Raw genomic sequence first — 15581 nt, 5'->3', positions numbered from 1 at the left:
AAGACGACCTTGAGAATCGCGCCCGCCAGTACAATTTTAGAATTAGAGGCCTACCAGAAACAGTTAAAGATATCGCTACATTTGCCCACTTCCTCATATTGGCAGCAGTTCCGGATACTGACGAAATTCACATGGAGATTGACCGCATCCATAGAGCTCTGATCCCCTTAAAGCCTGATGGACCCCCTCAAGATGTAATCGTCAAACCTCACTTCTTCAGAATTAACTAGTTGCCGACCGCAGATAGCCGAATGACGGCTACACTGCGGCCGGCCAGTTCTGGGTGGACGTCATATGACGTCCTCCCAGAATGCGCTCTCCTGCTTGCCCCCGGGGGCGCGCACTCGGCGATCTCCATGTCCTACGGACACAGCTAATCACGTGATGTGGTAAAAGGCCAATCACAGCGGCCTTTTACCACGTGATCAGCCGTGTCCAATGACACGCTGATTACAGGGAAATGCAATTGCCGGTTCTTGGCTGCACTTTTCTCACGCTGTCAGAGCTTGAGGAAAGTACTGCTGAGAACCGGCAGTTGTCAGAGCAGGGATCGGCACCGATCATCAGGGCACTGATAATCAGTGCCCTGATGATCGTTGCCCAGCAGTGCCACCCACCAGTTCTGCCCACCTGTGCCCAGCAGTGCACCCACCTGTGCCCAGCAGTGCCACACACCTGTGCCACCTACCTCTGCCCAGAAGTGCCCCCCACTTGTGCCCAGAAGTGCCACCCACCTGTGCCCACCAGTGCCACCCACCTGTGCCCATCAGTGCAGCCAGTCAGTGCCCAGTGGTTGTGCCAGTCAATGCCCAGCAGTGCCGCCAGTCAATGCCTAGCAGTGCTGCCAGTCAGTAGCCAGCAGTGATGCCAGTCAGTGCCACCTATCAGTGCTGTCTATCAGTACCCATCATCAGTGCCGCCTATCCATGCCACCTCATTAGTGCTGCCTATCAGTGCCCATCAGTGCTGCCTCATCAACGCACATCAGTGAAGGAGAAAAATTACCTGTTTGCAAAATTTTATAATAGAAACAAAGAAACTTTTTTTTTTCAAATTTTTTGCACTTTTTTTGTTTATAGCGCAAAAAGTAAAACACCCAGCGGCGATTAAATACCACCAAAAGAAAGCTCTATTTGTGAGAAAAAAATGATAAAAATTTCATATGGGTACAATCTTGCATGACCGCGCAATTGTCAAAGTGCTACAGCACTGAAAGCTGAAAATTGGCCTGGTAAAGAAGGGGGTATAAGTGCCCGGTAGGCAAGTGGTTAAAGACGCAGTGATGAGCTATGCCAGGGAACATCCAGATGTGAAAATCGACGGATATAAGATTCAAGTCTTTGCTGACATCTTGCAAGCTACTATCCAAAAACGGAGGGCGTTCAAACCATTACTTTCCCCTTTGATTCAGAGAGACATCCGCTATAGCTGGAACTATCCATTCCAACTGCAATTTATTTACAATGGCAAATCCTACGCGTTCTCTGTTTTCTGAAGGGGAGAAAATCTTGATGCTTATGGGCTTTATTTCCCTTAGCCCCCCATCACAGAATCCTTCCACGGCTGATGGCCCTCCTCGCAGGAAAAAGAAATCTGCTACTCCATGTCCTAAGGAACTTTCCAGTTATCACACAATTTTCCAGTTGGTGGGGACCTCTCCGGGGTCCTGTCTGGGGACATTGGCCTCCACTTTTATTGTTTTTACATTATTGGTATTTGAATTATGCACTTTAGCTGTATTGGTTTCTAAATGTTCTGGGTTGGTCCTTTTTTGTGCCAGGTATTCTAGCTTTTGGCATCAGGAATTGTTTTGCTGGTCCTGCTTTTTTCATATATCCCATGGTGCCAGGAAGAGTCTATGCACTCTCTCTAATCAAAAGACTCTCTCTATTACTTTGCTTTGGTAGAGACTCTTCCGTTCTTTGACTTTGTGCCTGGGATACTTGAATTTCAGTTGTTTTATGTTGTGTATTGTTAATTGTCCATTTAGTTGGATGCTAGCCTTTTTCTTCTTTTTCCCGCCTTTTTTCACGATTTCTATGTGAGGGTCATTTCGAGATCTTCTATTTGGATCAGGATCCCTTATATCCATATGTATGGAAGTACGGGTCACATCATCGTTGCTTTGCCATTTTTTCCATGTCTACACTAAGACCTTCTAGTAGTGTAGTTCATCTTCTTTTCCATAATGTGCAAGGCCTGGGATCCCCCTCTAAGCGCCTCAAGGTGTTCACTATAAATCCTTAGGAGCTGATATAGTGGCGTTAAAGGAAACCCATTTTGCTTCCTCTTTTACACCTAGATATATCCATAGGGATTTCCCTGTATGCTTTTTCGCTAACGCATCTGGAAAAAAAGAGGGGTAGCGCTCTGTCTATCACGACGGATATCTTTTACCGACTCTAAAGTGATACGGGACAAAGAAGGGCAATATTTACTAGTTAAAGCCCATCTGGGGGATAATCTGGTGACTTTTCTGATATACTATGCTTGATGTGAATCAACTAGCATTTTTTTTGATCCGTTTCAGACTTTCTCCCCGGAGTTAGAAGGCAATATACTTTTGCGGGGGACTCGAATCTGGCCTTAGATCAAACGCTTGATAAATCTTATGTTACTAAACTCAGAGCCCCTCCGAAACAAAGTCGAGTATTTGCAAAACTTTTGTATCATTAGAACTTGATAGACACGCGGAGGGAGGCCAAACCTACCTCTAGAGACTACATCAATTTTTCTAGAGCTTATAATCGCTACTCGCGTATCGACCACATTTTTCTCCCTACAGAGATGCTGTCTGAATTGATTTCGGCTAAAATTGTGTTGATACTGTGGTCGGACCATGACCCAGTGATGTTAATGCTTTATAATTTACAGTTGTGTCCAAAATTATTCAACCCCCACTGAAATTGAGTGTTTTGGCCAGTTTGACATTGCTTTTGATCATTCAGTCATCTTGCTTACATTTACATTAAAGAGGCACTTGTAGGTCAGACAAATATAACATAACAGTTATAATGAAATAACCACAAATGTCTTTTCTGTGCTCACAGCATTATCAGTTTTATTCAACCCCCAAGTGACATTCAATCTTAGTACTTAGTACAGCATCCTTTTACAGTTATAACAGCTTTTAAACGTGAAGCATAGCTTGACACAAGTGTCTTGCAGCGATCTACGGGTATCTTCGCCCATTCTTCATGGGCAAAGGCCTCCAGTTCAGTCACATTCTTAGGCTTGCGCACTGCAACTGCTTTCTTTAAGTCCCACCAGAGGTTCTCAATCGGATTTAAGTCTGGTGACTGCGATGGCCACTCCAAAATGTTCCAGCCTTTCCTCTGCAACCATGCTCTAGTGGACTTGGAGGTATGCTTGGGATCATTGTCCTGTTGAAAGGTCCAACGTCTCCCAAGCCTCAGGTGTGTGACGGACTGCATCACGTTTCCATCCAATATCTCCTGGTACTGAAGAGAATTCATGGTACCTTGCACACGCTGAAGCTTCCCTGTACCTGCAGAAGCAAAACAGCCCCAAAGCATGATTGACCCTCCACCATGCTTCACAGTAGGCAAGGTGTTCTTTTCATCATAGGCCTTGTTCTTCCTCCTCCAAACATAGCGTTGATCCATGGGCCCAAACAGTTCTAATTTTGTTTCATCAGTCCACAGAACACTATCCCACAACTTTTGTGGTTTGTCCACATGGCTTTTGGCATACTGCAGTCGACTCTTCTTATTCTTTGGAGACAGCAAGGGGGTACGCCTGGGAGTTCTGGCACGGAGGCCTTCATTACGCAGTGTGCGTCTTATTGTCTGGGCTGAAACTTCTGTACCCACATCTGACAAATCTTTTCTCAGTTCCTCAGCAGTCACACGGGGACTTCTCTCCACTCTACGCTTCAGGTAGCGCACAGCAGTCGAAGTCAGCATCTTCTTTCTGCCACGACCAGGTAGCGTTTCAACAGTGCCCTTTGCCTTGAATTTGCGAATGATGCTTCCTAAGGTGTCTCTTGGTATGTTTAACATCTTTGCAATCTTCTTATAGCCATTGCCCTTCCTGTGAAGAGAAATCACCTCTTCTCTTGTCTTCCTGGACCATTCTCTTGCCTTCACCATGTTTGTAACCACACCAGTAAATGTCTAGAAGGAGCTGAGTATCACAGTCATTTTAAAGCTGCCTAATTGGTGCTTATTATGCTTGATTGCTGCTCGGTGACATCCACAGGTGTTTTCAATACCTGATGGAAAGCACCTGTATGAACCTCTGTTCTTCAGAGTGGTAGTCTTTAAGGGGTTGAATAATTGTGGCAATGAAGAAACCACATAAGAACCATTTACTACTGTATTACATAAACAATTGATGTCATTTTAGTTGCATTTGGGTAGTTACAACGTCCTTGTAGGATTTGATTCTGAATACAATTCCAAATGTACACTATAGTCCCTAAACCCCTTTACAGCATTGGGGGTTGAATAATTTTGGACACAACTGTAACTGTCAGCTTGGCTAAGCCACATTGGTGATTAAATGAGTCTCTTCTTAGCAATGAGACGATCCGCCTCGACATCATAGAACACTTGAAATCTTACTTTACTACCAATAAAGCGAAAGATACGAATCCTGCTATTAACTGGGAAGCTCATAAGGCCTCTGTCAGAGGTTTTTTTAATCCAACTATCCTCTAGATTTAAGCGATATCGTGAAGAGCTGACTTCTGCCAAAACTAGAGAATTAGAAGCTTTGCTAGCTCAACACAAAAATATCCCATCCCTGGATCTGTTACTCAAGGTGGAACACGCGCGACTAGAACTTAATCTTTGCCCATAAATTTTTCACATGGAATTTAATCATTTCTATACTACTTTATATAGCCAACCCTGGCCCTTTGAGCCCTCTTTGCGTCAAGATTTTTTGGGACCTTTAATGCTTCCAAGCATTGCTGAAGCTCACAGGGAACTTATGGAACAGCCTATAACTAGCAAAGAATTTAAGTAAGGTTCTTAAAATGCTGACATCACATAAATTCCCTGGCCCCGACGGCTTACCGAATATTTACTATAAAACTTTCTCTGAACAGCTTCTCCCCCATATGGCTCTTTACTTCAGTTTCCTGAGAGAGAACGGTGTGATTCCTTTGGACGAGAACAAGGCTTATATTAGTGTTATCGCTAAGCCTACCAAGTACACCACAGGTATTCTTAACTATAGACCTATCTTGCTTAATGTGAAAAATAAACAGCGCAAAATAGATATTAAATAACAAAATATCAAAACCCCATATCACTTAGTACATATTTGTGTCAAAAAACCTCATTAAAAGCCCCTTGTGGTGCAAAATAAAGACCTCCAAATCAAATTCTTAGCCTTCCACCTTTCACCCGTGCACACCAACATCAAATGCACTCACCAGATTAAGGTGAATGTAGAGCCTTTGGGATTTTAATAGGGAATCCCACGCCCTCTTTCCATCCACTCAAAATTAGCCTCCCAAAGATAGGATCCTCTTTCAGGTCCTCACCGTGGTCTCCACGCTTCCTCCACCGTGTTCTCAGAGAAAAAAACTTACATAGTGTAATATTGCCAAGAACATTCTGATCCTATATTGAACAAACTCCAGGCCACTCACATTTCAAATGAATAATAAAAGCACATTTATTGGGCCCAAGACAGCCAGATAATCACAGCCAGCAAATCCTCCAGGGTTCCCACATCAATGCAGCCAGATGAGGCAGAGACTTAACCAATATTCAACACGAATCCCACAAAATGGCCGCTGGAACGCACCGCTCGACGTGCGCTCCACTCACCGGAAGTGACGTCAAACGTACAGCAAATGGACCGGAAATACGACTGGAAATAGCTTAACCTGCGACTATTTGTCTGGGACTATCTTGAAAGCTTTTGGATTTGGTCCTACATTTCTTACTCTATTACAGTCCTTGTACCACACACCCTCGGCTCGGTGTCCATTAGAGGTTACAGATCCCCCATATTTCCAGTTCGTCATGGCGCTAGACAAGGTTGTCCATGTGACGGAACGTGGTGCCCAACCCCAGTCCTTCTCACCAACTCGTGACCGAAGGACCAGCCAATCTTACACTGCGCTCACTTGGATAACAATGCCACACTCAGCTGCTCCCTACACTAAGATTTTCCAGCTCGCGGGACTACAATCTATGTGCCAGCAGCCAGAGAGCGATTGTTACTGGGTCAGGTTAATTAGGCAAATAACCCTTCACACTGCCACCACCACCTTTTTACAGAGAAGGAGGAAACTCACAAATCTTAGCAGTAGCACTATGATATTAGTATAAGCGTCTGTCATACACACTGTCACCACAGACAGATGTATTCAGAGAATAATTACATACAGTAGCACTCTTCAAGAGACAGGGATTCTTTAGTTTGCATTAAAAGCTTTAGAGACAGTTCAACACTTTTCAGAAAATAGGATTTATTACTAAAAAGGTCATAATGGTGCAATTAAAATATTTACAGAAAAAGAGGTAACAAGGATATAAAGAGAGTAATAAAACAACAGAGAAATAAAAGAAAGAAGTTCAGAAGGCTTTCAAAAGTCCTTGGTTTGAGCAGAGTCCAATTGTCCGAACAAAAAGGTTGCCTTGGCTCTCAAGTCTCTTAGATGGATCCTGATTGATGTTAAACGAGAGCTGTCTTTCTCCAGGCTGTCAGTCTTTTTCTATCATATCAGAGGGTGTGTCCTCAGAACAAATGACCAATCATCCAGTTTGGGGATGGGTGTTAGGCGGTAACCAAGGTTATGACCAAATCCCTTTACAATTTCATACTAAGGTCAATAACCTTCAATGGGTACAGGTAGCATCCTAGCACCTGGCAGATTAATGTTTAGAATTATATTCCAAACACAAAGATACCAAACATAACGTACCCTTGTCACCCAGGATAAAAGAGACTGCTTCTTCTCTCTTGTAGGTACTAATATAGTGATGTAAGGTTTTGTGTGACTCCTATTAAAATTATCTATCCAAATATATACTTCATATTAATGTGCCCAGTTCCTTCTGAAGTTTATGAATTGTATGAAAAAATTACTCATGTGGAATGTACATTTATGGCACGCTCTAGCCCTAATGGCCTAACAGGTCATGACTGACTGAGTTATTGTTTTACGATCGGGCAGAGGAAAGTAGTTTTCAAGCAGACCCCCTGGAACCAGACTAATTAGCGGTTTACAGCCCTGAAGCTTATCTATCTGTGTTTTATTTAGGATAAGAGATCCTCTTGACCTCCGTTCAACCTATAGCTATGCATTCCATTAAAAAGGGAGGAGGGAGAAAACATGGCTGAGACCTAACAAGATGGCTGTCATGTACAGTGTCCATGTCTCTAGTGCGCACAATTGTCACAGTCCACTCTCCCGATTACTTTTTACACTGGCCATAGAACCCTTCGCTATGGCAATCCGCTCTCACTCTCGTATTCACGGGGTCCACTGTGGTCCTCAGGAACATAAATGCTCTTTATTTGCTGATGACATTTTAATGTACATTTCCTCCCCTCTGACTACCATACCTAATCTACTATGTCTTCTGCACCGTTTCTTTGCACTCTCTGGGCTCTCTTTAAACTCTCTAAAGACGACAGCCCTTAATGTTTCGCTGAAAGTCCCAATGAACGTGCAAATATAAAAGTTCCAATGTGAGAAAATCCCCATCCACATCCACTGTGAATACTAAGTGATACAATAGTTAATCCTCTTATCTATAGCAATCCTCTGTGTTAAGTGCTGCAATTAGTGCTCTCCCTCCAGAGCCCCACTCACCCCAAATAACTGACCACCTTGAATGGTAGGTCAAATAGCACATTGGATGTTGCAGCCCTCTCCTTCACAAAGCAATTCCTTCTCAGAGGACAAGTGTAGTGCTATCAGGCCCCTCCCTACGCGGTTCATCATATGACATCATCAGGAGCATGAACATGTAGGGAGGGGCCTGATAGCACTACACTTGTCCTCTGAGAAGGAATTGCTGTGTGCTGGGATTTAAAGTGCCATACACATGTTTTTTATGTAAGTGCAATTTTAAGTGTTTTTTACCTAATAAATACGGTGTTACGCTATGGAAGTTTCCCGTTGATGTTTTTATGGTGGTGGAGGAGTACTGTGGATGTTCTGGAGGAGTTTTCACAAGCGGTTGATCTGGAGGTGTTATCACATATGGAGTCCGTTACCAGTAGATAGAGGTATCAAGATCATACAGACGGCAAACTTACTGCAGGAGAGGGCTGCAACATCCAATTCACTATTTGACCTACCATTCAAGATGGTCAGTTATTTGTGGTGAGTGGGGCTCTAGATTGGGAGCACTAATTGGAGCACTTAGCACAGAGGATTGCTAAAGATAAGAAGATTAACTATTGTATCACTTAGTATTCACATTGGATGGGGATTTTCTCACATTGGAACTTTAATATGCTTGCACGTCGATTGGGACTTTAATAAATATATAGTCTTTTGCATATAAGTACGCACTGTAAGTATAGTTTGATAGTATTGTTATAATTGCTATCATTCATTTTATTGCACAAATGTTGTTTTGAGCACACAGAGTATATATATTTGTTTCCCTATTTATGATTTAGTTAATGGGCAGGAGGGATATATTTGTTAGCCCATAGGGCGTTGAAGTATACACACATCTGTGGGGCCCCTATATGTAGTAGGGTGGTATATTTACTTTTTCAGTAGAGGCATCTCAGCAACTTTTATGTTTGTACTCACACAATTGTTCACCATTACACATTTGTGGTTTTGCTAGCAGCAGCCAGTCTAATTAATTAGTCCTCTGCGCAGGCTACACTTATGCTTAATGAGAGAATTCCATCTGGCTGCAGACCTTGGACATTTTGTTTTTTAAATGGAGAGGGATGTGGTTTGTTTAGAAAAGTGGTGTATAACTGACAGCTAATGACCATATCTTGTTATAAATGGACCCTTCAGTGTAATCCTTAGTATGTGGTGTAATGTATGCCTAACTAGGCCAAGGTTACAGTTCAGAATTCTTTAATGATCAATTTGTTTTATTTTTAGGTGGTACAGGTGTATATGAGCTGGTGGACTGCTTCTGTGCCGGTTCCTCATTGGCAGTTGGTAGGAGTTCAACGGGTAACAATTCCAGTAGGCAGTTCTGTAAAGGTCTCTATTAAAATCCTACCAAGGCAGCGAGCAGTTTGGACTGACAACTGGATACTTGAGCCTGGAGAATTTGCCATTTATGCTGGGGGACAGCAACCCTATCAAATTACAAGTGTGCCATCCAATGTTCTGCAAGCCACCTTTATAGTTGTGGGGACATCTCGTCCTCTCAGTATTTGCTGAAGGTGCAATTGAATTTCCTTTTTTCTCCACTAGGTGGAGCAACTTTAAAAGAATTGTTTCAGTACCTTGTTCCTCATTGACTGTTGTTACTTGAAAAAAAAAATAAGGAATAATCAATAAACTGTCTGCTTTGGCAATGCTGCAAATACTGTATGAGCACACAAAATGATTGTATCCCTTCTCATTCCTGCTATTATTGTTTTTGGATATTTATTTTACAAAAGATAAGATATGTTTGTTCAATCTTTATTCGCTTGTATGTATCAAGTGCCCACAGTGAAAACAATAACACAGAGCATCAAAATCAATAAATTTGCAATTCCATAAAAACACTGCAAGTAATTATACCCATTTTATAAAAGACAGTTATTTGTTAATAGAGAGAACAGTGACACATTATAGTAATCTTAGCATGTTAATTTATTTTACTTGCAACATTGCGCATTTGAAAATAGAATGTTAAACTGCTATAAACCAAGTTCAAGCATATATTAACTATGGTATCTAGGTTGCTTAATGTAGGGCCCATGTATAATCCATTTACTTTGTTGACAATATATGTTTCCTGAGCATGACCAAGGTAACAGTGAACCATGCCATAATCTGCACAATGATTTAGGGCTGGTTCACAATGTGTTTCTGCATTTATATTTCTAATGTGTTTTTGATGCGTTCTGATGAGTTTTTGATGCAATCCAATGCCTTTTTTCCCCTATATTTTTTCTTAATCTCAATTGAAGACATGTGCATTCAGGTGCCATTTTGCTGCATTCCATATATAAAAAAAAGCTACATGTTCTACTTTTGTTGACTGTACTGGAACACACGGCACTGGTGTAAACTAGGGCCATTGGAATCCATGTTAAGCACTACCCGTGCATTTTGAAAAAAAATGCACTGGACTGCATCTGGTGTAAACCAGCCCTAAAAGAAAAATGAAATTGCAACCTAAGTACCTTAGTGTTATGTTAATGAAACTTTAACTGTAGTGGTGAAGTACATGAAATGCCATGTAGGAGATGTTAAAAAAAATAATGGGCATCATCCTTGCTTTTTTTAGTAATAAGGGTATGTAGTGTGAATGAAGGCTTCTTGTGCTTGAAATGTGTCAGCTCTGGTACTTAACTCTGCTTCTTTCTTGGTGATGAATGCTATAGAAACCTTGACTTAGACATGATTACTGCTATTTATTAAAATGCAGTAAAACAGAATTTGCCTGCTATACTGTATAAATAGTAAAAAGGGAGAGTGATATTTTGCACTATTTTACATTATTGATCAACGCAGCAGTATAATGCAATGCTTCCTTTTTATTTGCCATAATGATGTACTGCTGTTGTATGCAATGTGACTTCCACTGTCTTGATTTCATTGTATTGTTTAGCTGGAGAAGATGAACCATGTATAGTAAATACACAGATGTATGTTGTCTTGTTGCCAGCATGACCATTTTTCTGCAGGTGACATGGAGTACCTGAGCACAATTGACTTCTTGTTGTTCTTTCATCTTGCCAGGGTTAAAGACAATAAATAAATAGTGAAGGATATCTGTTGCAGCTTTCTGTATTGTATTTATTTTGAAAGTCCTGGAGGTTGTCCTCTAATTCTTCCAATATATTAGACTGAGCTCCCTTGAGGAACAGATACTAATTATTCTGGTTCTATGTTCTTTGTAAGACACTGTAAAATATGCCAGCACAGCATAAATATGTGAACTAAATAATGTGCATATTAGTTATGTACCATACCTTAATCAGGAATAAAAGAAAATGCTGAATATCTTTGGCTGTGAAATGCTTATGTATTGATAGTTAGATATACAGTTTAGATACACATGAACTGAATTTTTGAAACAAGAACTTTGTAGCCTCTTACTTAAATACACCCACTGGCCACTTTATTAGGTACACCTGTTTAATTGCTGATCACTCAATCACATGGCAGCAACTCAATGCATTTAGGCATCTAGATGTGGTGAAGATGACTTGCTGAAGTTCAAACCAAGCATTAGAATGGGGAAGAAAGGGGATTTACGTGACATGGCATGGTTGTTGGTGCCAGACGGGCTGGTCTGAGTATTCAAAAACTGCTGATCTACTGGGATGTCAGAGGAAAATGGGCACACTAGTTTGAGATGATAGAAAGGAAACAGTAACTGAAATAACCACTCGTTACAACCAAGGTATGCAGAATAACATCTCTGAACGCACAATATGTCGAACCTGATGGGCTACAGCAGCAGAAGACCACACCGGGTGCCACTCCTGTCAGCTAAGAACAGGAAATGGAGACTACAATTTGCACAGGTGCACCAAAATTGGACAATAGAAGATTGGAAAAATGCTGCCTGGTCTGATGAGTCTTGATTTCAGCTGCGACATTCAGATGGTAGGGTCAGAATTTGGAGTAAACAGCATGAAAGCATGGATCCACGTATCAACAGTTCAGGGTAGTGGTGTAATGGTGTGGGGATATTTTCTTGGCACACTTTGTGCCCTTTATTACCAACTCAGCATTGTTTAAATGCCACAGCCTACTGGAGTATTGTTGCTGACCATGTCCATCCCTTTATGACTACAGTGTACCCATCTTTTGATGGCTACTTACAGCAGGATAATGCATCATGTCACAAAGCTCAAATCATCTCAAACTGGTATCTTGAACATGACAATGAGTTCAATGTACTCCAATGGCCTCCACAGTCACCAGATCTCAATCCAATAGAGCACGTTTTGGGTTGTGGTGGAACGGGAGATTCGCATCATGGATGTGCAGCCGACAGATCTCCAGCGACCGCATGATGCTGTCTTGTCAATATGGACCAAATTCTCTGAGGGATGTTTCCAACACCTTGTTGAATCTATGCCATGAAGAATGAAGGCAAAAGGGGATCCAAACCGGTACTAAAAGGGTATACCTAATAAAGTGGCCAGTGAGTGTGTGTGTGTGTATATATATTGTATATGTATGTGAGTGTGTGTGCATATGTATGTGTATATACAGTATATATGTATATGGTTGACACAGAGACTTTAATGCTAATTATTTTGTTTAACGTTTTGCTTGCAGTGCAGCTTAAAAGGATAAGTTCATCTTTCTGAACATGTTACATTTTATACCCATATTTAGGGTGTAACAAGTTTAGGGGCATCAGCCTTATCTCCCTCCGCTCCCTCCCTTCGCCATTTTTGTAGTGAGCCAGGGAATTCTCCCCATACTCGCCACAATTCAAAGAAAGCATGGCCGTGTGGGCTGCATCCACACGGCCTCGGCACTGATTCCTGTAATTCAAACCTTTGCGGCTGTTCGCTTGTAGTTTTCATAGAACTACCATGTTGCTGTTGAGCATTGATACTTCCTGTCAGTGTAACTGCCTGCCCGTATGAGGTATGAGCACACAAATTACACTGACAGTGTGCAGGAGACCTGCGTGGCATGAGTGATCTGATTGCTGGTGCAATGCTTTCAAGGCTCCTAAAACAAAAAATAGTAAATGCACATTTTTTTACCTGCAAAAAACAAAATGTGCATTTATTATTTTTTGTTAAAAGGTGAGCTTATCCTTAAACTACTTTACAACCGCACTATAGCTGAACGACAGCTACAGCGTGGTTGTCCAGTTCTGGAAAGGCGTCCTATGACTTCCTCCCACAAAGCACCCTCAATGGCACGCACCCGGAGCTGTCAGTGATAGTTGTGTCCTACTGACAAAGCTATTCACATGACTAGGTAAAAAGCCAATCACAGCAGTCTTTTCCCACATAATCAGCTGTGTCCAATGACACAGCAGATCACAAAGTAAAATATAATTGCCGGTTATTGGCAGCACTTTCCTCACGCTGTCGTCATAGCGTGAGTAAAGTACTGCCGATAACCAGCAAATGTCACAGAGCAGATCTGCACTGATTATCAGTGCCCTGATCAGCAGTGCTGTCCAGCAGTGCCACCCATCAGTGCCCAGTAGTGCTGCCCAACAGCTGCGTCCATCAGTGCGGCCAAGCAGTGTTATCAGTCAGTGCTGCCTATCAGTGCCCATCATTGCATATCAGTGGCACCTCATCAGTGCTGACTATAACTGCCCATCAGTGCTGCCTATTGGTGCAGCCTCATAAACGCAAATCAGTGAAGAAGAAAAATTACCTGTTTGCAAAACGTTATAATAGAAACACTTTTATAAAAGAAAAACTTCATTTTTTTCCCATATTTTGCTTCTTTTTTTTTTTATAGTGCAAAAAATAAAAACACCAGTGCCAATTAAATATCACCAAAAGAAAGCTCTATTTGTGTGAAAAAAAATGATAAACATTTCATATGGATACAGTGTTGCACTACCGCGAAATTGTTATTCAAAGTGCGACAGCGCTGAAAGCTGAAAATTGGCCTGGGCAGGAAGGGGGTAAACGTGCCCGGTACGCAAGATACATGCAAGCTGCAATTTATGGGGATCAAAGATGAAGACATGGGCAAAATGCCCTACTTCCCAAAAATATTGACCTTTTTTACAGTTGACTTTATCCCAAAAATGTAATCACCAGTAGGCAAAATAAAAGGAGTTAATTTGTGTCGAATCTCCTGAGACTTTGATGTTCTTTTATACACTGTCAAGCTTGCCAGCTAGGTTGTAATTACAATCTAGTCTCCCAAGCACATACTATCTCTAGCTCCATGACCCCTTCCTTACTCAGTTAACAGCTTCAAACAAGTTAATTAGGAAGATTCTGTATAATTAATTAGCTGTAGGCGCACACATCCGTTCCTAACTATCAATATTCTCTTAAAAGATTCATGTTCAGTTTACTAAAATGAAAAACCTATGTCTGGAACGGAGTCAGCGACAACAGCTTTTGAACCTCTGAGTGGAAATTTATGAGCAGTTATAAAGAGCAGTCCAGCCTGTGTGCCAGTGGACCGTGCACAGTAATACATGCACAGATATATACACTCTGGATTATTTTGAAACAATCTAGACAGTATATTTTTGAATTTTCAGTTAAAATTAAAGACCTGGATAAAACCCACGTAAATTCTGAGAATTCACACTGCGTACAAGCTCTTGACACAAAAGGAAAAAAGGATCAGGTATGCTTTTTGGTGCATGAATGAACTTTGAGAGCACCCGTCGAAAATGAATGGGCACAGGATCCAAAATGCATGTAGATACATGAAGTATGTTCTTAAAGGACAACTGTACCTTTAGGAAAGTTGACCTTTAAAGCTGAACTCTGGCCAGAAATTATTTTGGCCATTTGCACTTTAAAAATAAATGAACACTAGTGAAATATGTGCAATGTGTGGCCTTTGCTGTGTTATGTAATACTTGCTTTAGACTCACTTGCTCCCCTAACAACACGAAGCATCAGGCCCCGACCGCTACAACCTTGGCAGACTGACCACACCAGAAATCTCAAACGACACAGTCGCGCGCTGGAGTGATTATGGCGTAAAACCAAATCCCACCAAGCGTTCACCCGATATAAATCTGCCTTCTTAACATACAGAGAGGGAAAGATTGAAGATGTGAGTGAGGGAGCATAGGATGGAAGAGGAGGGTGACCGAAGGAGTTGTAAGGGGACAGGGTCCAGGGGGCAGGTAGTGAGACGGGCTTCCAAGAAAACCTTAATGACCTCTTCGGTAGTAGCAAGGTCAAAAGAGGAAAGTGTTGACGGAGGTTTAGTATAAGGTATGCTAAGTGGGATGGATGTCTGTGCAGTGGTGATGCCCCTACAAATTGCGTCAATCTTGTTTTTGAAATGATTTGCAATCTCGTGAGCAGTGAGTGAGGTACTGGGTGGAGGTGGAGAAAGTAGAGAGTTAAAAATAGAGAAGAGCCGACGATGACTGGAAGAGAAGGTATTAATGTGAGTGACAAAGTAGGCTTGTTTAGCAGCATGAAGGGAGGAAGTGTATGTTAAGAAAGCAGATTTATATCGGGTGAATGTTTGCTGGGATTTGGTTTTACACCACAATCGCTCTCGCGCACAACTATGTCATTTAAGATTTCTGGTGTCGTCAGTCTGCCAAGGTTGTAATGGTCAGGGCCTGATGCTTCGTGTTGTTAGAGGAGCAAGCACGTCTAATGCGGATGAAAGCGAACTGTTGTAGACAGCAGTAGCCAGGTCGGGGCAGGGGAGATATTCTGTCATAGAGTTGGTCAGTTGCAGAGTGGAAAAGAGCAGGGTTCAATTTGTGAAGGTTTCTGTGGGTAATTGTTTGCCGCTTGGAGGG

The 15581-nt window shown here is 41.9% G+C and overlaps 1 protein-coding gene across 3 annotated transcripts in view; it reads left to right on the top strand.

Moving 5' to 3' along the window:
- Positions 1-11134, top strand: part of LOC149452205 (uncharacterized) — a 54997-nt gene extending 43863 nt beyond the window's left edge. For all 3 annotated transcript variants that reach the window (XM_089689644.1, XM_089689645.1, XM_089689646.1), the window contains one exon: positions 9068-11134. In XM_089689644.1, coding sequence (XP_089545770.1) covers positions 9068-9355 — 288 coding nt within the window. In that variant the 3' untranslated portion in view covers positions 9356-11134. The remainder of the gene's footprint in view (positions 1-9067) is intronic.
- The last annotated feature ends 4447 nt before the right edge of the window (positions 11135-15581 follow it).

This window comes from Staurois parvus, unplaced genomic scaffold (genome assembly GCF_062004578.1).
Source record: "Staurois parvus isolate SC_StPar_1 unplaced genomic scaffold, SC_StPar_1.0 ptg000488l, whole genome shotgun sequence".
NCBI lineage: Eukaryota > Metazoa > Chordata > Amphibia > Anura > Ranidae > Staurois > Staurois parvus.
Note: the sequence above shows the minus strand (reverse complement) of the source record. Positions and strands in the feature narration are given on the sequence as shown.